Below are 25,335 nucleotides of genomic sequence, written 5' to 3'. Positions count from 1 at the left end.
CTCCTTTAATTTTAGCAAGTGATACTTACTTCCTCTTGTAGAACACGTTGTTTTAACTTTCTCAAAGAAATGTGAATTTTCTAGTCTTTAATTCACGGATAATAAAATGGTAACGTATACAACATATTCAAATGTCAGTGAAACTGTTAGTTTAATCTTTAATTCAGCAAGTATTGAAAATATCAGGGTATATGTTAGTATATACGTCCCTGAGTATATACACAGGCACTTGGATTTTTTTAGATATGGCAAGAAATTAGGACTGCGTTTTAAGGTAATAGTTTTGTACCCAAGGGTACACCACTATATAAAACATGCGTTAAAAGTTACAAACAGGGTACACTATATATTTCTACTAAAACTGAAAGTAGGGGAGTCAGGAAGGATTTTAGAGAATCAACTTTAAACAGCTATAGAAAAGGTAACAACTCTATGACAAAGTGATACAAGGGATTAGAAGTCTTTATTTTAGTCTAAGTTAAAAAATCAAATAAATGAGCTGATGGAAAGGGTACTGTGGGTACAAAGAGTACACTTGGATACAGGGTAGGTTACAACACTATGAGAAAGTGATACACGGGTTTAGAAGTCTTTATTTTAGTCTAAGTTAAAAAATCAAATAAATGAGCTGAAGGAAAGGGTACAGTGGGTACAAAGGATACACTTGGATACAGGGTAGGTTACAACACTATTAGAAAGTGATACAAGGGTTTAGAAGTCTTTATTTTAGTCTAAGTTAAAAAATCAAATAAATGAGCTGAAGGAAAGGGTACAGTGGGTACAATGGGTACACTTGGATACAGGGTAGGTTACAACACTATGAGAAAGTGATACAAGGGTTTAGAAGTCTTTATTTTAGTCTAAGTTAGAAAATCAAATAAATTAGCTGAAGGAAAGGGTACAGTGGGTACAATGGGTACACTTGGATACAGGGTAGGTTACAACACTATTAGAAAGTGATACAAGGGCTAAGGAGTCTTTATTTTAGTCTAAGTTAAAAAATCAAATAAATGAGCTGAAGGAAAGGGTACAGTGGGTACAAAGGATACACTTGGATACAGGGTAGGTTACAACACTATTAGAAAGTGATACAAGGGTTTAGAAGTCTATATTTTAGTCTAAGTTAAAAAATCAAATATATGAGCTGAAGGAAAGGGTACAGTGGGTACAATGGGTACACTTGGATACAGGGTAGGTTACAACTCTATGAGAAAGTGATACAAGGAATTAGAAGTCTATTTTTTTTCTAAGTTAAAAAATCAAATAAATGAGCTGAAGGAAAGGGTACAGAGGGTACAATGGGTACACTTGGATACAGGGTAGGTTACAACACTATTAGAAAGTGATACAAGGGTTTAGAAGTCTATTTTTTTTCTAAGTTAAAAAATCAAATACATGAGCTGAAGGAAAGGGTACAGTGGGTACAATGGGTACACTTGGATACAGGGTAGGTTACAACTCTATGAGAAAGTGATACAAGGGTTTAGAAGTCTTTATTTAGTCTAAGTTAAAAAATCAAATACATGAGCTGAAGGAAAGGGTACAGTGGGTACAATGGGTACACTTGGATACAGGGTAGGTTACAACTCTATGAGAAAGTGATACAAGGGTTTAGAAGTCTATTTTTTTTTCTAAGTTAAAAAATCAAATATATGAGCTGAAGGAAAGGGTACAGTGGGTACAATGGGTACACTTGGATACAGGGTAGGTTACAACACTATTAGAAAGTGATACAAGGGTTTAGAAGTCTATTTTTTTTCTAAGTTAAAAAATCAAATAAATGAGTTGATGGAAAGGGTACAATGGGTACAAAGGGTACACTTGGATACGGGTAGGTTACAACACTATTAGAAAGTGATAGAAGGGCTAAGGAGTCTTTATTTAGTCTAAGTTAAAAATTCAAATACATGAGCTGAAGGAAAGGGTACAATGGGTACAAAGGGTACACTTGGATACGGGTAGGTTACAACACTATTAGAAAGTGATACAATGGCTAAGGAGTCTTTATTTTAGTCTTAGTTAAAAAATCAAATAAAATGAGCTGAAGGAAAGGGTACAGTGGGTACAAAGGATACACTTGGATACAGGGTAGGTTACAACACTATTAGAAAGTGATACAAGGGTTTAGAAGTCTATTTTTTTCTAAGTTAAAAAATCAAATAAATGAGTTGATGGAAAGGGTACAATGGGTACAAAGGGTACACTTGGATACGGGTAGGTTACAACACTATTAGAAAGTGATACAAGGGCTAAGGAGTCTTTATTTTAGTCTAAGTTAAAAAATCAAATAAAATGAGCTAAAGGAAAGGGTACAATGGGTACACTTGGATATAGTTAAGGATACCTGTAACACTATTTAGATCGAGAGATCATGCATGAATTTAGCAGACTTTTTATATCTTCTAAGTTATAAATTCAATCTTTATGAAGGAAGCTGAGGAAAGTATACAGTAGTGACAACACTATTTGAGAGGAGTTTAATGTATCCCATTCTAAGAAGGTGGATAAGGCGTGTAATATTGCCCATACATGGTCGGACAAGCTACTGAAAAATTAAAATATCAATATATCTGATATTTATTGTAAAAAATCATTGAAAACAATATACATTTTACATATTATTGATTTTTAACCTATAAACTATTTCAATACTTGGAATATGTTGACTCAAATAGGAGTATACATATCAAAACCTGCAAATACTGTCATGTTTTAGAACTTCAGGGAATTTTCTTTTATGGAGTCGGTCTGTGCTCCATATTATTCTCATAGACTAATATTGGAAAATGAACCGATTTCAATCAACAAAAACGTGGAGAGATGACACACTATACATTAAAAATATCATTTTGTTTCCCAAAAATTTAACGTTTTGAAAAAATAATACAAGTCCGTAAATTTGTGGTCAAAGTCGGACATAATATTCAAACAGCCTACTTTGTTGTGTCTAAAATGGCTCAGTGGTTAGAGTACCTGACATAATCTAACCTTAAATACCTAGGGTTTTTATGTGATGGGTTTGATACCGCAAAATTTTCTGGCAATATTTTTTTTTCTTATCTTTTGTTAAATATATTAAAATCTGGATATAGTTAGGAATTGTGCTTTAATTAATTTGCAAACTTGTATTATAATATATTTGAAAAGATTTAATTGGGAAAAAATAAACTCAAAATTGTATTTCACTACTAAACCGTATGGCCATTTATGCCATCTTATTCCCCCATCTTCTTTATATACAATGTTTAACCGGGTTTTCCAACGGAAAAATCCTATTATTTAAATGGTGAAAATGGCAGGCTGGCGGGCGGGCGGCTGCCAAAAGGGTACCCTCATTGTACGGATAACTCCTCCTACAGTTTTCAAGATAGGAAGTTGTTCTTTTGCAGATCAATTGTACATATATCAGAGGTGTGCATATTGCTAGGATTTTGATTTCCGATAATTTATGAAAAAAATACTAGCTTTTGAACTTAGTCATTTTTTGGCAAAATGTTGCATATACATGTAGGGTACTCCATTTCACTGGATAAGGGTTGACATGGATTATGGATACAGTTTACACAAAAGAAAACCCGGTTTGCTGTCACATTGACAGGTTTTCACTTGTTTTTTTTTTAGAAAGTAATTGAAAGATGTCTGCCCCAAGTTTTCAAAAATTTAAAGGAGAAAATTGTGTATCCATGAATTCAGCTTGTGAATGAATTTAGCCAGACTTAATGTTTTTAGTTTTTTTGTAAAAGTAAAATTTTTGTAAAAGTCTCAAAACACAACTAATTTAAATATATGGGCTAATGATATATGTACCTGGCTTCCTTTTATTTTTTAAAATTTACACTTTCTATTTATTAATGGTAATTATAATTGCTTGATTAGTGATTACTGTGCAGTTTGCCACTATATACATGTACAACTAGTGTACAGGGCCTTTTGAAGTCTCTTTCAGAATGCACTAATTAAAGTTTTATGTCTTAATCTAAGTGTCTAAACTGCAAGCTTTGTTTTAAAAAAAAAATACAATGTAATTGTTTGTGGCCAGTGGGAACAATATTTTATGCAGCATTTGATATTGTAATCATTAAAGTCTATAGATTTGAGAGTTAAATCTCAATGGGAGCTCAAAAATACATCTCCATGCAGTCACATTCATTTAATCATTATAGCCTTTTCCTTGTTCTCTACTTTATTACTGAATGTATTTTTTTCTTCTTTAAGAAATATATAATGTACATATCTTTACTTTTTTATTTTTGTAAAAACACTTTAAGTGACATTGTTACAAATGGCTGAATCTTATTAACTAATTAATATATTCCTACATTGTATTAAAATTGGCTTCTTTCATTCTATTTAATTACTCATTAGATTTTACGTTTGAATTAATTATAGTCCTGAATTAAGCTGAGCTTTGAATTAATGTTTTCAAATTTAACATTTTCAGAGTGTGTTTCCCATTATAGTAATACCACCAAAACTCTCTCTCTCTCTCTCTCTCTCTCTCTCTCTCTCTCTCTCTCTCTCTGTAAAACCTTGCATTTAATCATGAAGGCCTTTAGATGAAAGAATTCTTCAGTATTTTTTGCTTTTTTATGTTTGTCTCAGGATAGCTTTTTTGTTATTAGACTTAAATAATGGAACAAGTCTTATTTTATGTTTATATTAAATTGTCCACTAACAGTTATGGTACCAAAAGATGCAAGTTTGAAAACTCCCAGAGTTATTGCCCTTTGTGTAAGAAATGCTAGTGACAACTCTTTGGGAATACTTTATTCAAGTTTTGAAATTCTTAGCTCTCTGACTCCATATTGCAGATCACACTTTTGACTATGCGTGTGAAACAAATTCTACATGTACAATGTAAATTACTGTAAGTAAATTATGTTTAAAAAAACTTAATTGTCAAAACTCTGGGGGAATGTTTCATAAACCTTTATTCTCATTTGAAATGGAACTAGATCAGTAGATGTTGTCATTAAACAGCAATACCCACTCAAGTGTTCGCCCCTAAATAAAACTATCTTGTAGCAGTTTTAGTAAAAAAAAAAAAAAAAAAAGGCCACATGCTATTTCTGGTAGTTTTTAAAAATCATGATTTTTATAAAGAATGTTATACACATTTTCCACTTATTCCACAAAAATCCCCAAACCCACAACCCAAATTTTGGCGAGCCCTAGCTCTGTTGATCTTGCCTAGGCTCTTTAGGCTAGATGGGTTTCATGTGGTGTACATCACACATGTGTTTTCGAGATGCAGAATGTATTATGATTCATCAATATAATGTAGGCCATGACCCTGTGGGATTGTTGTGACCCCATGAAACAAGAAAATACCTGAAAACTGTTGAGATCCCCACCACCAAACCATTAACATTGTATGTTCGTGTTTCTTATGTCATTATGAAGCATCAAATGGTGTTAATAACATGAACCCCATGATATGTCTTTCAACACCCCCAACCAAATTAACATATTGGGGAAAAAATAAAACAGGTCCAAATATGTCAAGAGAGGTCCAAGATATGCCACCTCCTGCAATGTAAAATTTTAAAATTTTCTAAGGGAGGAACCGTGTACCCCTTATTGCCCTCTGGCCCTCAGTTCGGGCCTTCATCCCTCAATAATGCAGAAAACCCTGCAAGAAACAGGAAAACACCAAATATCTTGAAAACTGCATGTTCAGATTCCTATCAAAATGACATCCCCAATCATATTCTAGTAGATCATTTGGCTATATACTGCAAAAAATGTTCCCCAGGGATATGGTCGGGCCACAATGGGGGTCAAATTTTAACATAGAAATATATAGAGAAAAGTGTTCAAAAATCGTCTCCAAAACCAACTGGGCAGAAAAGCTGTAACTTGTGTGGTAGCATCCTGGGGGGGGGGGGGGGGGGGGGGGGGGGGTAGGATATATGGGGCCACAATAGTTTTTTGTTTTTTGTTTTTTTTTTTTTTATACATAAGAATAGGAATAAAAAGGTTTATTGCATGAATTTTCTGAATCAGGAAATATGAAGATTTATTTTCCCCAAAAAAGCCTTCATAAAATATATGATTTTTCTTGGGGAAATAAATCTCGATATTTTCTTCACCATCTTTTGTAAGTCCATAACTATAGAGCATGCTGAAGAAGTTTGGTCTTGGTGTACCGATAAACTAGAAAAGGTTCAGGTATATGAAAATACTAGTCACATATTGCCTGTCAGTTATAGCTTCAAGATGTTCACTAAATACATGTACCAGGTATCTGGAAACAGCTAGAATAGGAACCATGAGACAAGACCGTTTTAAATTATCAAAATGCATTGTTCAAAATTGGATCAAAACATAAATTTATGTCTGCATGATGAAGAAATGTGAAAATATTCAAAGCAGTTCAAGCTTTCGTACGATTGAGAAAGACTAAATAAGTTAATTCACATTTGATATAAAACGTAAAGGATTTAAAATTATACATGCAAAAAATCATGGTCTTTTGTTAGTTTGGTAAAAACATGAATGATAACAATATTCAAAAAAATCCTTTCATGCAATTACAGACTGACTGACTGATTTGACCTATCCATCCATAAGCTTTTCTTTTTCATGAAAATTTAGGTGTTTCTTTTGTGGGTGGATGGGACTGTTTGATTTTTTAGCCGGGCTCTGCTGAAAGCAGAGTCCTGGCTCTAGGCAGGCAAATCGCCAATGTTACTATAAATAGCAAAGTAAACAAAAAACCAAACAGCGTCAAAGTAAAAGCTTCCGCCATACTAAATAGTTACACAGAGAGCCAAGTTTTGTCAAAAGTGTTGGCATTTTGTTTTATTTTTTTTTTATTTTCGAGAGAATTGTCTATCTGTTTTAGTTTTCTTATCAATAACGTGTTTTAAAAACAAGACTATGCATTTTGGAAACATACAATGCGCATGAATTTCCAAGAACTACTTTACTGTACGTTGAAAAAATGGGGGTTGTATATATAACGCTTCTTGCAAAATTCAAAGCAGCAACTGTTAATCTTTTTTCTACTAGAGAGACATATTTTTGTTTAAAGCCGCTTACAACATTTGGTCGCTCTTTGACGCTATCCCGACAAAAGCATGAGAGAGAGAGAGAGAGAGAGATTTTCAGTCTTTACTACACAATATGCATAATGACACCAAAAGAGCCCGGCTTTCAGTACTTCAGTACTTTGATTTTATATAGGGAGGGGGGAGGGGTGGAGGTGATGTAGGTCAGAGACTATGAATTAGTTACAGCGCTATAGAAGAATCCTGGCTCTCTTAATTTGATTTAAGAGTATCAAATGCTAGATCCTTCGAAGGAATGCTAGCTGTTCCATTCGGAATTATTGTAATTCTTCCTAGATTCTTCTATCAGGTGAATTTGGTTGTGTCGTTTTCTTTTTGCCTAAAACACCCCCATCTTTGATGTAAACCATACCAAAAGAAAAAAATGCTTACATTGAGGTAATATTTCAAAAGTTCCATTCCACCTAGGCCTACCTTTAAGTCTAAATTGTCTAATTTGCCTTTTTAATATAGGATTAAGAACTTATTATAGTTAACACAGATTATTTAAATGGGCCAAGAAGTAGACAAAAAATGTACTAGACTAAAAATCAACATGTAGCTGCAACATGTAGCTGCGACAATTTAAATGTTTTTAATCAATTGGTTTTATAGGCAGTCGATATCATACATCCTAGCTAGTGAATGTTAATTAACATTGTTTTCAGAACTATATTTGAAATAGAGATGTGACACCAAAAACCTTAGGAATAGGATTCGATCTCTCTATATCAAATAAATTTGATTTCTTTATCTGAATATACTCATGTACGGCCAGGCATGCAATAATGTAAATATAAAATTCTCTACACATAATGTACATCAAGATGTCATTGAATGTAGACACTGCACATTATTTACAGGTTTTACTCTTCAAATGTTTGTTAATTAAGCTTTACATTAATTAATTTACTTTAAAAGTTTTAATTTACAGTATATATCAAATGAAAAAAGAATTTACTGGATGGGTACATGTATGCAAATTTAGACTTAAAAAATTGACATAAGCAGGGCCTAGCTAAATATGAGTATTAATCTGTTAATTATGATAAGTCTGTGCCCAAAAAGTTGTAAAAACAGCTGTAGCAAATCTTAATTAGGAACATATCCTAATTCAGTTACAGTGGCGTCAGAAGCAAATTGAAAGTGGGTGGGTGAGTGGGTGGGGGCTAGACTAATCCTCAGAAATCTAGACAAGCAAGAAAAGGAAAAAAAAATCCTAATCCGTGTGTGTGGGGGGGGGGGGGGGGGGGTCTAGTATACCGATGACTCCAACTTCTCAATATTTCCATCTTTTTAGGTAAATTTAGGAACAATTATCTTTGCTGCGAGAAAAAGTGGGGGGATGAACCCTCTGATGCTATCCCTCCCCCCCCCCCCCAGTTCCAACGCCTATGAGTTATAACTTATCTTAAATCTATCTTAAATTATGAAACATCATATCATCATATTGTAAAATGTCTTTAACGAATTTATTTGTATATACACAATGTCCTCAGAAATAAGATTTATTGATCAGTAAAAAACAAAATTGGTGCTTGTTACTCTGAACATGCATTTACATTGCTAATAAAACTATTAAATACTATTTAATATATAATCTTTATAATATGTGTCTTAGGAAAAATCTTATGAAACAAATTTAAAAATAAAATTTCAGAGTGCCTGTGGCCCAATCCTGTTATGTCATAATTCAATATTGTTTAAATTTAAAAAAAGAATTGGTAGTAGTATAAAATGATTTAATGTACTATTCAAGTTATGGCTTTAATGCATTTTGTTTCTCAATTTTAATAATCTCTATAGATACTGATTTTAGATGCTAAATCTGCTAGACTTAAGGTCTGTGGAAAAAAATGCATGTATGTAAAAAGTCACTATTTCCCATGATAAAATTTTACTGCTTGTGTGTCTAGACTTGTTTATATGTTTGTGTATATCTAATTAAAATCTATTGTTTGTTCACCTGGAGAAAAAACCATGGAACTAACACAGAATATACAAGATATACACAACAGGTGTGTCCTGTACCCAGGTGCACCAGGCAAGGTGCTTATTCAAAATATACATGTATACTTAGCTATAGCAAACAGGTTAAGCATATTTTTCCATTGCTCATATTAATAAAATAAAATATGAGATCAGTTTTCCGACTTTGAATTTATAATGCTGATGATAATTCATTACAATTTGCAAAGTAAAAACAATATATATCTAGGCCAAGAAAGGATGATCTTCATTACGATTTAAAATAATTTTATTGCTTTAATTTAATTAAGTACTTAATGGTGTACATATACTGCCACTAGCTAGCAATCATATAATTGTGCCAACATTTTACTAAAGAACAGTTAGATGGGATGTCACTTGTTATAATTTAATTTAATTGCAAACATGGAATCTAGGTAATATGTCCTTTTCCGTTTGAAGAAATATTCAATTGTATAAAAATTAATGTTGTACATAACATATGAAAAAAGGTTTTTTTAGCTAAATATTGTGAATGTTTATATAAATTCTTTTCTTTAAAAAACATGTTAAGTGTTAGCACTTTTCTGGAATACAATTTTAATTTGGCCTGTAACTATGATACAGTTTATTCCCAAAAATTTTCTCAAAGCACTTGTGGTCATTTTAAAACGGACTATAGGTCACCTGTAATTAATTTCTTTTGTTCTCTCCCTTCCCTAACCACCTGTGCACCATTCCCACCTAGCCAAAACCAGTCACCTGTGTAAATTTCTGAATTTTGAATTTTGGGAAGACACCAGCTATACGTGTCCTTGTATATATATATATGTCCTATGTTGATTGCAAGGTGTTAATCATTTCACACCTGAAGGACTTTCCAATGTGTATGGTTTACCTGTATAACTCTATTTTATGTTATTTGCAAGGACTCACAGTTTCACACCTTTTTTTTATACAAACTTCAAAGACATATTGTTGACAACACCTGCATGCAGAATAAATGTAGATACATGTATGTCACTTGTTGAGAAGCATGTCTCAGTGAAATGTTTATATTCTCTCAGGATATCACCCTTTTTTAAAAAAAAAAAAGCTACTGACCTCACAGTTTATCCTGAAAAACTCATGGAAATGACCTTAATTATGAATTTACCCGGGATTATTTTATCCAACTCTCTCAGGTAAGGGATGTTCCAATATAGATCAGCAGTAATTTTTAAACACATTGCCAAGCAAATCTTTTATATGAATTACCATGGACATAAATAACAGCCTGCAATATAAATGTCATAAGAAATGAATATTTCTATATTTACGTACAGATTTTGTACATATTTCAAAAAAGAAAAACATGCACCTACAGTATTTTTACTACTAATTGATTTCAATAATCATTGGGTATACAAGCCCAAATATAGAGCTTCATATTTCTGTTTATAACATAGGAATATATGAATTAATGTTAAGAATCATGATTATTATGTAAGGATATACAGTCATTACGTTAAATTACCATTGTACCCTCTGTACCCTCTGTACCTTAGTGACCTACAAGTATCTTTAATAATTTGCTACTTTCATTTTCCAATGCTTTTACATTGTACCCTCCTTGTAACCCTTTTTCTCCTTAAAGATATAGGAGTGTACCCTAGGGTACAAAAGTATCACCTCAAAACAGAGTCCTATTTTCTTGCCATATATGGATTTTTTATCAATCAGTCGCTTAATAAGTCATTTATCGAAAAATTCTACCCCTTCTATATGTAAATACACTGTGTCTTTACATATAGCAGGGGTATAATTTTTCGATATATGACTTATTAAGCGACTGATTGATAAAAATTCAGGTGCCTGTGGTATATACTGGGTTTTCTACCTGAGATAGTTTTGTTTATAAATCCCTTTTTAGTATTAATGTGTATGGATAATGTATAAATCAGGTGAAGACGGAGAAAAAGGTTTTGAATAAGATTTCGTTGTGATAATTGGTCCATCCAAATTTGTTAATTTTTTTTATTAAATCTACCTGGTCATTCTGTCATAGACAAAAGATACATATAATTTAACTGACGCAGTAAAATCATAAACCCAGTTTAGTGCTTACTGGCTGGAACATCAAACTCTATGTCATCTAGTGATTCATTTTGGCATGTGTCCTGTGTGAAACACATACAAATTACCGTATTCTCAGGACAAATGATGTGCACCCTAAAGGACGCATCAAATTTAGAAATACCGATACACATTTTCCTGGACACCGTTCCTTTCTAATCCTACTTAGTTGATGCCCGAAATGTTCCGAAACCTCATTTGTCAACACTTAATGTATTAACCATTAATGATTAATGATTACTGCAGGAAAATTGATGTTGATCTTGATGCCACCAAATAAAAACCTTGAAGCTAAAATTACATCAGAACCAGGGTAGATTAATCAGAGTTTATGAAAAAGTAGACAAGTGGCTGTTAATCAGACATTAATATTAACAACAAATGCTGGAAGGGACTCTGATTCAGAATGTGAAATAAATGATAGTGGTGATAAACACTAAGCACTAAGCCTGTCTCTTAGTTTGATCATTTAGAATGTAAGTTTAGATAAATAGAACTTGTTCATTATGGAAAAAATATGGACTCATTTTTTCAGCTTGGGACTCATAGTTATGATTAAGAAGGGGTCGTCTGGACCCATAAAGACTATCAAAATGAATTACTGGTCTTCTAAGTATGTGTTTAATAAAACTTTGAAGAGATTGATATTACAAGGTCTGTGAAAAATGAAGATGCTCACAACATGCACAATGTATAATATGAAATTTCTCAATCATTCAATTTTCAGATAAGGCGTCAAGCTCGTTTGCGGAGGGAATACCTATACAGAAAAGCTATCGAAGACAGAGACAAAACAATCCTAGAAAAAAAGCAGAGACTAAAACAAGTGCTTGATGGTAAATAAAGACTTCATTTTTTGTGTTAAAGCCATGTTCATTATTTCGTTACTATTGTTACCCCAATTTGTTGATGAAAACTAAATATCTTAAAATTTATAAAATGATTGAAAGAATTATTTAATATTACTTGTAAAAAAAGTTCAGGAAAACCTACAGGTGAAATGTTTTCTATAAGATTTCAATTGATAATTTACTGGAGATATGAATTGTTTCAGACAATAAAGAGATCCCATCAGACTTGAGGAAGGATGCAATAAGCATACAGAAAACCTTAGACTGGGAAGGTCCAGGGGGAGAAGGTTTGTATCTCATTCAGACTCATGGCTACCTCACAGATCAATACAGACACTCACTCAGACTCATGGCTACCATACAGACTACTCCATATGGAAAGGATTTGTTAAAGTTTATCGGCTTATTCAGCTGATTTCATAATCACTGTTTCTCTCAACCAGAGTGTACCTGATCATATTACTTTAAACCATCTAGATTTTGCTAGAATTATATATCTTCTTATTTAAGTTGGTGTCATGTTGAATTAATAATTGAAAAAAGGAAGCCTCCCAAATCAGTATTATTTTATTTGATTATTAAAGGAAATTTGACATCACACTAAAATAAAACATACATCCATTGTATACATGTACTACTTTTCATTCTCTCACTACAGGTATAGTGAACCATGTGGATGATGAGTATAAATGGGCCGGTGTGGAGGATCCCAAAATCATGATCACGACCTCCAGGGATCCAAGCTCTAAACTCAAACAGTTTGCAAAGGTTATTTGTAATGTTTTTACATATACATGTATATATATTTTTAAAGTTTGGTCTGGGACTGGATATTAAAAATATATTGTGAATATTTTTCTTATTAAATTAATTTTCATAAAGTTAATCTATTAGGTACACTCTGAAAATATTGTCCTTATTTTCATATAAAAAGATTAGATAAAATTATGCTTCAAATTACGGAAAAAATATTTTCAATCTGCTGTCTTTGAATTCCAGGAGGTGCGTTTAATTTTCCCGAACAGCCAGAGAATAAACCGTGGTAACTACGAGGTGAAACAGCTGGTGGAGGCGTGTCGTTCTAACGACGTGACCGATCTCATCTTACTGCATGAACACAGAGGTGTTCCTGGTGAGTGAATCAATATAACAATATAATAAATCTAACTCTAGGCTTATTTTTACTCTGTTCAAGATTTTCTTTTCCATCAGTTAAAGCCATTAAAAAAATTGATCAGAAAAATATTAAAGAAAAATAATATTTGATAAATGCCTTGTGGTTTTGAAAAGTTTGACCAAAAAATTATTAAGTTATTTGTTAATTGGACTTCAAAAGTGAAACAAGATTTTGTGTGGCCATAAGACCTCAGTACATGACAGTACCATAACAGCGTAATAGAGCTCTATGCTTTAGACAGATTGCAAAACTCATTGTTTCATGAATGCCATCTTGGTAATCATTTTAATACAGTATGAATGAGGCACCCCAGACATTGTTCAAACTTACAAAATGTGCATGAATTGCAGTTGTATATACATGTATAACGTACTAGATATTAATCAAATTATACCTATCAGAAATAATTTTCCACTTGATAAACAAGACTGAATATTGAAATGAACCCTGCTTTCTCTCTGCAGACGGCCTCATAGTGTGTCACCTTCCGTTCGGGCCCACTGCGTATTTCACTCTGTCCAACGTGGTGATGCGACACGATATTCCCGACGTCGGAACCATGTCTGAACAGTTCCCCCATCTCATCTTCCACAACTTCTCATCCAGACTAGGAAACAGGGTAAAATTATTGTCTTCAATGCATGGAAGAAATACGATATGTTTGTTAGGGAAGCTTGTCGGTTGTTTCATCATGACGAAATTTTTGTCATACCGGTATATATTCAGCTGTTTATGTGAATAGACTAAGATTTTATTATAGATCTTTTGTGACATACTGGTATTAAAAAAACCCACAATGGTATGCATTCAGATAAAAAAAATTTACATGTTATTTTGAAAATGAAAAATAAGGAACAAAATATTCCAACTCTTTTATGCATTTCTTGATACACAGGTGAAGAGTATCCTGAAGTATTTGTTCCCAGTCCCTAAGGAGGAAAGTAAGAGAGTGATTACATTTGCCAATGATGATGATTTCATTTCATTTAGGTAAGCTTTTTAATGGATAGACAGTTTACGATATATGTTAAAACATGTATGTATATTTTCTGTATATAGAATAGCTGTACTTGTACATGTATACACAGTATTATATAAACAGCAATAATTTATATGATACTGTATAGTAATTTATACTTCAGTTGTTATTTCGGAGATAAAACCCCTGCAGGTGCTTTATAGTGATCAGTCTCTCTGTGTCATTATCACCTGTCCAAATCACTTTTTTCTCCCCTTTGCCTTATTTGGGTCATATTTGACCCACAGAGATCAGCTGGGTAGAGGATGAGGAGTGACCTTGAACCAAATTCCTTGTTCAATGGTTAAAGTAATAACAGATAAATGATGTGTTTAAAAATACTGGACCTTATTTTCTCTTCCCATGGTCCTATCTGGCTCATGCTTTACATAAAGAGTGATTGTAATGGTGGGAACTAAGATTCTAGGTCAAAGGTGAAAGTCATGGCAGATAGTTTTGGAATTCATGTCAACCATATTTATCTCCCTTCAAACCAATCTGGGTCAGACTATCTAAAGAGTAAATCTGTACATGCACATGTATTCATGCTCATAGTATCCGAGAAGCCTGTCATAAGACATTTGATGCAATGATTTAATTTATTATAAATGTAGATACATGTAAGTGTGCATACAATGTACAATCAATACATACAATGATTACAACCAAACATTTCCTATGACAGGCATCATGTGTACAAGAAGACAGAGAATGGAAAAGATATAGAACTACAAGAAGTTGGGCCTAGATTTGAAATGAAAAGTGAGTATTAACACAATTTTATATCCAGTGAAAAATTTATGCATTTTTTGGAGCAAACTTTGTGCTGATAAGGCTGCATAATAAAAAAGATATTACGATGTTCTGTCCTATAGTGATTTTTTTTTTCGACCTCATATTAAAGATCTTAGGACTTTGTTTTTAATTATTTCCCTCTTTGTTACAGTTTACCAGATAATCCTGGGTACCATAGAAAATGTAGACACAGCTGACACAGAATGGGTGTACAGGCCATACATGAACACTACAAAGAAACGCAAGTTCTTATCCGACAACTAACCGCTATACAGCTGTGTTATCCTAATGTTGACTGTTCACATAAATGCTGGAACTTTTAGAGTTATGATTTTGAAAAATTTACGAGGCAGATATGAGAAGACAATACATGAACATTACAAAGAAACCCAAGTTCCAACTAACCACTGTACAGTGGTGTTATCCTAATGTTGACTGTTCACATAAAAATTGGATCTTTCGGAAAAATAATTTTGAAAAATTTACAAGGCAGAAATGAGAAGACAATTTAGGGAAAGTGGTGATTTCCCATTTGAAGATCGATACATGAATGCTTAAAAGGGGAATTCATCCATCCATTGGACTTTTGTTTTCAAATCCCTCTACAGCTGATGTGTTTCATATTAATAGATCAGTTTTAATGGCTGGCATTTTAAATGAAGTTTTATTTATGGTGGTTTGAAGAATATATTCATTATATCCTAAATCCTACCATATGGATACATGTATTTCATTCTGACAGATTATGCACACTTTTTCTATCAAAAAACAGATTGTTTGCTGTTGAACATGATATGAATGTGAGCTAGACTTCTGTTTGTTTGGAAATCATTTCATCATTAATTTTTTTTTAATATACATATAGAATGTATAATGTAATAAGCAAATCCCACATTGTGATTTCTGTCTTCAGCATCATGATTATGTACATGTATAAAAATAAAATGAGACTTAAAATGTTTGTTAATTAAATCTTTTTATTTTTATATACACTGTATGCTCTTATTTCATATATCCTAAAATGAGGTACCTGGTAAGTGAGACACCAATGTTACATGACAATGAAAATAACATGACTGAGGCTCTTCTGGTAAAAAAAGGAAAATATTATTATATTGCACATGACCCTGCAATTATGTACACTAGTTTTAGTAAATATCAAAAACAAATTGACAAGCATGCTTTAAATAGATATAGCATTTAATTGAATTAATATCTGAGCAAGAGTATTGGAATATTGTCCTGACAAAATTTTATATCAAATCTTCTACTGCAAGGAAACTTTGTTTACTTCCTAGCTGTTTCTTATAACATTCGCTGGGCTAAACTTTTAAAACAAAAAAAATCAAAACAACCAAGTACATCATTGAACCAATCAGTTTTTTAACTGTGTAAAAAAACTTGTGGGTAGTTGGTTGTACATGTATGTATAGTTTATCAAGTATGAGTTCTTCAATATTGGGAATGCATTATTTGAAAGTAAGAACAACACTGGACAAAAAGTCAAATCTAATGGCCTGCAGGTAATCTCTGTGTACTGAAGATGGATTTTACTGACAGCTACTGGATGTTGACTCCAATGTTGTTTACTTCTCATTGTAACGAGCACTGTAGAATCATCCTGTCTTGGTTTTGCCACTTTTTTCTGAAAGCTGGGATTCAAACCTGTCCAAAAGTCTCTTGATTTCTTTTCTGAGTACAAATTAAGGAAGATGAGGGTATGCATTAATAATACAGTAATCTCTTTATACATATGAATGTCTTAATAAAAGAAGATAACGTATCAAAAACAGGTTAGCCTAATATTATCATTGAGTTTTATATCATCAAAGAGTTTTTAACAAAAGGATAACAGGACTGAAAGACAATGGAGAACACCACCCAAAAATTTACGATTTAGTACTCCCTTTTAATAAATTGTTTGCCCTTTATCATTTAAAGGATACATTTGATTGCCTAGCTGGTACACAGGCTGCATGCTTTTACTCAACTCCTCGCATTTCGCCATAAGAGCATACATCGACTGAAATCATAAAACATATTTATATCATATACATCTAGTTAGTATAACATATATTTCTGTATACAATCCTGTGATTACTGCATGACTGGCTTATTTCTGTGAGCTGTTTTTTTTGTGGTACTGATACATGCATATACTGTACCTCTGTTGAAAAATTTTTATTCTCTGCAGTTTCTGATACATGTACCGGTAGATCTGGGAAGTTCAATTTATACCTTAATACTGCTATCAACCGAATCACATGTAGTGTCAACAGACTTCTTATAGGCATCTAAACATCCAACCGTGATAGCTGACATCTGAAAGCAAATCAAATTCATGCAATTCTTTTACAATAATATGAATATTGTATTTATACTGGTAATATCAAAGGCTTATCCATATTTGATGAAAAATATAATTCCTTAAGTTTGTATATTGTAATTTCACTAGTCCAAGATTATAATAGAAGTTACATGGTACATACAGGTACAGTGGTAACAACGTTATTGTTGACAAACGACACGCACGTTTCTGATACACGAACGATCACGCACGATACACGAACGATCAATCATGTTACACGGACGATCACTAACTTACTGAATTTTCAAGATACACGAACAAAAACGATAAAACACGCAACCGAACGATTCTACACCATTAAACACGCAAAATCAAAATTAATTTTTAAGATAAGCATTAAGAAAAATTATTGCTTTAATTTGTATTGCTTTATGTTTGTGTTATATTGAAAAGCGGCATGTACAGTAGCAATGATATGTTTAATATTTTACGAGTAAACAATTTACACATCTATACCAAAAAAATAAATGATTTATACACAAATTAATTTTTTTTGTCTCCATAACGAATAATAACTTAAGTGTAAATAAAATGAAGATAATGCATTAACTATACGAAATTTGACTGTTTATGTAATCCAGTTCCCTTATGTACGATTTGATTATGCGAGATAGGGGTAAATTTGTTACCTTGTTCCATAGAATTTAGATTTTACACATTGAATATTTTCATTGTTTACAGTACATAATTGATTTATTTTTATTTTTTTTAATTTTAAAGCGTCTATGATTTTTTTTTATTTCAAAAAAATGTTAACGCAATGTACCAGATAGGAATGCGCATCGAATTCTCATTTGAAAGAAAAACGTTGGGGTTAATCGTTTAGTATAAAACGGGGAGTGGGTAAGCTTGACCGCTTTCATTCAACGTGCCGCTCTTGCTAATATGATTAAAATTATGTGTGAAGACACAATGGATGCTTGATATAGGCTGACTATAACATTATGCAAAACTAACTCGACCGAACAAAGGATTGAATGAGCTGTGGAAATACTTCATAAATGTATTTAACCACGAAAGAGAGAGAAAAAAGTAAAATTCACATTGTTTTACAAAAACTACTTGTCGTTGTTTTAAGAATAAATCCTGACATTCCGTAAAAAAAGTTACAAAACGAAAAAAACGCACGATCACGCACGATAAAAAACGCAAACTATTTTTCCTGATACACGCACGATCCCGCACGTTACACGAACGATCACCCACGTTACATGAACTATTAAACACGATTGGCTTGTCAACAATAACGTTGTTACCACTGTATACAGTACAATACAATATTTCTATAAATAAAATTAATATACTTATTAAAAAAACTCCTAACACATTAGTAAAAATATTACCAATGAAATTGAATTGATTACTGTAAACGTATTACATTTGGCTGTGTATTCTAATTAGCATTTTTGGTGGAAAACGGCGCCCGCTAAATCAAGTACGTCGCCAAATGTAAAATATGTAAGTAGATAAAAAGTTACATTTAGAAATGCGCTAAATCAAATCTATGCTAACTTGTTCAAAAATCATATTCCGCCAAATATCGTACACGCTATAAAATATAATATGTTTACAGTATTACATTCTATGCAAAGTATCAACATTCATTGTGTATTGACCAGTTACTTTGACTGACTTTGGTGTACAAAGTTTGAAAATTATGTAATTCTGTTCCATTTAATCATGTTTTTACTGAATAGAGTACCTGTGATTTCATGCAAACTCTCACCTTGTGTAGATTTGACCGGAGGTTTCCCATCAGTAGGTCCACATTGTCGGCCACTCGTTTAGCCGCCATCTCCAACTCCATCACTGCCATGGGGTCAATAGGTGGAATGTCGATTGGACTGTGGGGAAACTGGCTGCTGGGTGACCTTGACATTTCAGAGGTCAAGGACGCTCCCATGGCCGAGGAGTTCCCACTTGATATACTGGCAATGCTTCTACAGCTGGAGGTCCGGCTACTCAATCCACTGGATTCTGATTCAGAAAATTTGACGTACTATTAAAGGTATCTTATTTTGTGATGGTAATAGTTGTGAAATATTTGGAAATAAAAGTAAACACTTCAATGATGGCAAGATTAATTATAAACATATATGCATTTAACCAATATCTGCATCCTTTCCCTTTGAAAGTCGGTGGATGTTGGCCAATTATATTTTTGACTCTCCAGATTAAAAACTTTTGGCTTGCAAATATTCTGAAAATATACCCCTCTCCTAAATTTAAGAGATCAATGAATCAAACATAAAAATATATCTAGTAATGCTTTTGGAAATGTTCAGCTCTGATAGTAAATATTACAACATCACACAGATAAGTTTACCAGTTTTTGGCAGAGGACTGCTTTGTCTGATTTTCTCCTGCAAATCATCTGCCACAAACTCAAACAACTCCCCTTTCTTGATAACAACTCCTTGCGGCATACTTTTGGACAACATTGTCTCCTCGATGTTATCAAACTCTGGGTCCTTTTTCCCAGAAGGCATATTAGCCAAATTATTATAACACTCAATGGCTACTCCATCACTCTGACTCCGTTTCTTCTCGTAGTGTTGCAGTGATCGGGAAAGATTCAAGCTCTCTGGTAATTCCTCTGCAGATCCTCCTCTCTCTCCCCCATCTTCTCCTTCATGCATGGAATCATGCTTTTCCCGTTCCAGTGCATCATTTTCCAGCTCTTCTGCTTCTACGGGAGAAATCACATTCCCAGACTCCCAGCTATCTGAGCTGGTATTCTGCCAGGTCCTGTACTTGACTTTAGTAACTACTGTCCCTTCACTGCTATCCTCCGACTCTAAAGACCCTCCACCTTGAGTATCATCCTCAGTCTCTTCAGTTGTCACAACTCCACTTTCCATATTGTTTCCATCAGTATCATTTTTATTGGCAAAGTCACAACCCAATTCTTTCTCCGTTGGAATGTTTTGTTCTATGTTATCATTATCACATTGAGATGGGTGTGGATTTGTACCTGTTGTAGTTTCCATGTTGTGTTGAATGTTGTAGATCTACAAATGATCCATAGCTTAGTTGGTAAAACTTCTGTTTCAGATGATAAGTTTTCAACCGCGTCTTTGGCAAAATAATTGTTACATGTTTACAGACAGAATCGATTATATGAGCACAGAAGCAGTTCCAATGAAATCAAATCGTTAGACGGGTATTTGCATAAATGTGTCCCTAAAGTCCAATATTTTACATGTTTTAAAGTAAGGTACATATAAATAGGTAAACAGTGGGCTAATTTTGTTTACCTGTGATCCTTAAATTATTCAGAGGAAATTCGAACACAGTTAATTGTCTCCGCCGATTGAGTTATTTTGGAAGGAATGACAAGACAGTAAACATCCTCAAAATTAATCCGCAGCGTAATTCATTCTACTTTCTAGCATTGTCGTAAGATTATTAAAGATGAAAGTACATTAATACAAACGTCAAAAGTCCATGGATCAGAGCATGATCAGAGTTAAACAGACGTTTGAAGTAAAATGAAACTATCAGTATGTTTAATTCCGGAATGATGCAGACGGCCACAACTTCTGTCATTTGCTCATTTTAACAAGACCTCGGACTTTCAGTAGATCGTAACTATCTATTTTTTGCGTCAAAACAAGTTAAAAATGATGCTGGTTTCAAACAAAATATACACCGATTGCGTAGTCTAGAACACAGGTGCAGGTGCTTTTGGACTGGACCGTGCACTACCCCCCCCCCTTTTTTTCTATATTTTTTTTCAATTTTTTTTTTATTTCTTTTATTAATTATCATTAACAACCCCTTATATATGTCTCCAGCCGAAAAATAAAAGAAATATCGCGACTTGGTAGCATTTTATAATCACACTCGTTTCCCCTATATATATAAAGAGAGAAGGTAAGCAACTCCCGTTTGTTTACATTGAGGTACCACTCTCTTATATATATAACAGATTATCAATTTGCTATAACAAAATAGAAATTTCATATAACAGATTAGTAATTTGTTATAACAAATTATCAATTTGTTAAAACAAATTATTATAATTTGTTATAACAGATTAATAGTTTGTTATAACAGATTATCAATTTGTTATAACAAATAAATAGTTTGTTATAGCAAATTATCAATTTGTTATAACAGATTATCAATTTGTTATAACAGATTTTCAATTTGTTATAACAGATTATCAATTTGTTATAACAGATTATTAATTTGTTATAACAAATTATTAATTTGTTATAACAAATTAGTTTTTTGTTATAACAAATTAGTAATTTGATATAACAAATTAATAATTTGTTATAACAAAATACTTATTTGTTATAACAAATTAATAATTTGTTTTAACAAATTAATAGTTTGTTATAACAAATTAATAATTTGTTATAACAAATTTAAAGTTTGTTATAACAAATTATCAATTTGTTATAACAGATTATTAATTTGTTATAACAAATTATTAATTTGTTATAACAAATTAGTTTTTTTTTTGCTATAACAAATTATCAATTTGTTAAAACAGATTATCAATTTGTTATTTTTATAACAGATTATCAATTTGTTATAACAAATTAATAATTTGTTTTAACAAATTAATAATAGCAGAGAGATATCATAGCATCGCATAGAAATCTACGGAAGCGTATTAGGGTCGCAGCAGTATTTTTTATTAATTTGTTATAACAGATTAGTAATTTGTTATAACAAATTATTAATTTGTTATAACAGATTATCAATTTGTTATAACAGATTAGTAAGTTGTTATAACAGATTATCAATTTGTTATAACAGGTTATTAAATTGTTATAACAGATTAGTAATTTGTTATAACAAATTATCAATTTGTTATAACAGATTATCAAATTGTTATAACAGATTATCAATTTGTTATAACAGATTAGTAAGTTGTTATAACAGATTATCAATTTGTTATAACAGGTTATTAAATTGTTATAACAGATTAGTAATTTGTTATAACAAATTATCAATTTGTTATAACAGATTATCAAATTGTTATAACAGATTATCAATTTGTTATAACAGATTATCAATTTGTTATAACAGATTAATAATTTGTTATAACAGATTATCAATTTGTTATAACAGATTATCAATTTGTTATAACAAATTAGTAATTTGTTATAACAGATTATCAATTTGTTATAACAAATTAGTAATTTGTTATAACAGATTATCAATTTGTTATAACAAATTATTAATTTGTTATAACAGATTATCAATTTGTTATAACAGATTATCAATTTGTTATAACAAATTAGTAATTTGTTATAACAGATCATCAATTTGTTTTAACAAATTATCAATTTGTTATAACAGATTATCAATTTGTTATAACAAATTAGTAATTTGATTTAACAAATTAATAATTTGTTATAACAAGTTATCAATTTGTTATAACAAATTAATAATTTGTTTTAACAGATTAATAATAGCATACAGATATCATAGCATTGCATAGAAATCTCATAGCATTGCATTTTTATGCTATTTTTTGGTAAATTGAAATGAAATGCTTTCTGACGATACATGATATTACATGATATGGTATGCTGTGCTAGGTTTTGTTATGCTATGATGAATGAGAATCAAATGATATGCTATAAGATCCAATCCTATGCAATGTAATTCCAATGATATGTTATCTAAATTCCATAGCATAGCATTGGAATTACATTATATACCATTGGAATCTTATAGCATATAATTTGATTCTCATTCAACATAGCATAGCATTATTTAGCGTTTCATATCAATAACATTAAATAGCATCGATATATCATAGCATATCATATGCTTTTTTTTTTGTAAATTTAAATGAAATGCTTTATGAAGATATATGATATTACATGATATGGTATACTGTGCTAGGTTATGATATGCTATGATGTATGAAAATCAAGTGATATGCTATAAGATTCCAATGTTATGTAATATGATTTTAATGCTATGTTATTTAAGTTTCATAGCATAGCATTGATATACATTATAAAGCATTTGAATCCTATAGCATATCATATGATTCTCATTGATCATAGCATTGCTTACCATATTATTAAGCATTTCATTTCAATTTAATATAGCATAGCATAGAAATCTTACAGAATTCCATAGGAATCTCCTATCAAACCTTATGAATCTCGAAACATTACTTGTAATCTCATAGCACAGCAATGGAATCTCATTACAAAACATTGAAAATATCATAGCATACCAAAAAATAGTATAAAATTGCAATGCTATGAGATTTCTATGCAATACTACGATATCTCTATGCTATTATTAATTTGTTAAAACAAATTATTAATCTGTTATTACAAATTACTAATCTGTTATAACAAACTACTAATTTGTTATAACAAATTACTAATCTGTTATAACAAATTACTAATCTGTTATAACAAATTGATAATCTGTTATAACAAATTACTAATCTGTTATAACAAATTGATATTCTGTTATAACAAATTACTAATCTGTTATAACAAATTGATAATCTGTTATAACAAATTACTAATCTGTTATAACATATTGATAATCTGTACTAATTTGTTATAACAAATTTATAATCTGTTATAACAAATTGATAATCTGTTATAACAAATTATTAATCTGTTATAACAAATTATTAATCTGTTATAACAAATTATTAATCTGTTATAACAAACTAGTAATTTGTTATAACAAATTAATAATTTGTTATAACAAATTGATAATCTGTTATAACAAATTACTTATCTGTTATAACAAATTGATAATCTGTTATAACAAACTAGTAATCTGTTATAACAAATTGATAATCTGTTATAACAAATTGATAATCTGTTATAACAAATTACTAATCTGTTATAACAAATTAATAAAAAATACTGCTGCGACCCTAATACGCTTCCGTAGAAATCTCATAGCATTGCATTTATAAACTATTTTTTGGTATGCTATGATATTTTTAATGTTTTTGTAATGAGATTCCATTGCTATGCTATGATATTTGACCGTCATTTTATGCATATCTATTACAATCTCATGCTATGCTGTGCTATGAGATTCGAGTAATGTTTCGAGATTCATAAGCAATAATATGAGATTCCAATGGAATTCTGTAAGATTTCTATGCTATGCTATATTAAATTGAAGCGAAGTGCCTAATGATATGGTAAGCAATGCTATGATCAGTGAGAATCATATGAAATGCTATAGGTTTCAAATGCTTTATAATGTATATCGATGCTATGCTATGAAATTTAAATAACATAGCATTAAAATCGTATGACATAACATTGGAATCTTATAGCATATCACTTGATTCTCATTCATCATAGCATAACAAAACCTAGCACAGCATACCATATCATGTAATATCATATATCTTCATAAAGAATTTTATTTAAATTTACTAACACAAAAGCATATAATGATATGCTATGATATTTCGATACTATTCAATGTTGTGGATATAAAAGGCTAAATGATGCTATGCTTTGATGAATGAAAATCAAATGATATGCTATAAGATTCCAATGGTATATAATGTAATTCCAATGCTATGCTATGGAATAAGATAACTGTAAAAATATTGCATAGGATTGGATCTTATAGCATATCATTTGATTCCCATTCATCATAGCATAACAAACCCTAGCACTGCATACCATATCATGTAATATCATTTATCGTCAGACAGCATTTTAATTTACCAAAAAATAGTATAAAAATGTAATGCTATGAGATTTCTATGCAATGCTGTGATATCTGTATGCTATTATTAATCTGTTAAAACAAATTATTAATTTGTTATAACAGATTGATAACTTGTTATAACAAATTGATAATCTGTTATAACAAATAATAAATCTGTTATAACAAATTACTAATCTGTTATAACAAATTACTAATCTGTTATAACAAATAACTAATCTGTTATAACAAATTATTAATCTGTTATAACAAATTACTAATCTGTTATAACAAATTACTAATCTGTTATAACA

At 31.4% G+C, this 25,335-nt stretch overlaps 2 protein-coding genes across 2 annotated transcripts; one reads left to right on the top strand and one right to left on the bottom strand.

Moving 5' to 3' along the window:
* The first annotated feature begins 8 nt into the window (after positions 1-8).
* On the top strand, positions 9-15,429 carry LOC105318803 (U3 small nucleolar ribonucleoprotein protein IMP4). Its single transcript, XM_011416086.4, has 9 exons — positions 9-109; positions 11,863-11,971; positions 12,190-12,273; positions 12,645-12,754; positions 12,986-13,118; positions 13,628-13,782; positions 14,059-14,153; positions 14,867-14,943; positions 15,128-15,429. The coding sequence occupies exons 1-9, from the start codon at positions 107-109 to the stop codon at positions 15,238-15,240; spliced, it is 879 nt and encodes a 292-aa protein (XP_011414388.1). The 5' UTR covers positions 9-106; the 3' UTR covers positions 15,241-15,429.
* Positions 15,430-15,938: 509 nt separating this feature from the next.
* Positions 15,939-20,312, bottom strand: LOC105318802 (BLOC-1-related complex subunit 6). Its single transcript, XM_066082594.1, has 5 exons — positions 19,671-20,312; positions 19,071-19,321; positions 17,215-17,298; positions 16,923-16,999; positions 15,939-16,668 (listed from the first exon to the last, which is right to left on the bottom strand). The coding sequence occupies exons 1-5, from the start codon at positions 20,203-20,205 to the stop codon at positions 16,593-16,595; spliced, it is 1,023 nt and encodes a 340-aa protein (XP_065938666.1). The 5' UTR covers positions 20,206-20,312; the 3' UTR covers positions 15,939-16,592.
* Positions 20,313-25,335: the final 5,023 nt, after the last annotated feature.

This window comes from Magallana gigas, chromosome 4 (genome assembly GCF_963853765.1).
Source record: "Magallana gigas chromosome 4, xbMagGiga1.1, whole genome shotgun sequence".
Taxonomy (NCBI): domain Eukaryota; kingdom Metazoa; phylum Mollusca; class Bivalvia; order Ostreida; family Ostreidae; genus Magallana; species Magallana gigas.
This window is presented reverse-complemented; position numbering and strand designations above follow the sequence as displayed.

What these genes read in the sequence shown, in the direction of transcription:
- LOC105318803 (XM_011416086.4), top strand. An exon ending in GGAAGGTCCAGGGGGAGAAG is followed by an intron (nt 12,274 to 12,644) that starts GTTTGTATCTCA and finishes CTCTCACTACAG; the next exon opens with GTATAGTGAACCATGTGGAT. An exon ending in CATCCAGACTAGGAAACAGG is followed by an intron (nt 13,783 to 14,058) that starts GTAAAATTATTG and finishes CTTGATACACAG; the next exon opens with GTGAAGAGTATCCTGAAGTA.
- LOC105318802 (XM_066082594.1), bottom strand. Translation starts at nt 20,205, where the DNA reads ATGGAAAGTGGAGTTGTGACAACTGAAGAGACTGAGGATGATACTCAA. An exon ending in TCCGGTCAAATCTACACAAG is followed by an intron (nt 17,299 to 19,070) that starts GTGAGAGTTTGC and finishes ATTTGCTTTCAG; the next exon opens with ATGTCAGCTATCACGGTTGG. An exon ending in CGGTTGATAGCAGTATTAAG is followed by an intron (nt 17,000 to 17,214) that starts GTATAAATTGAA and finishes TTATGATTTCAG; the next exon opens with TCGATGTATGCTCTTATGGC.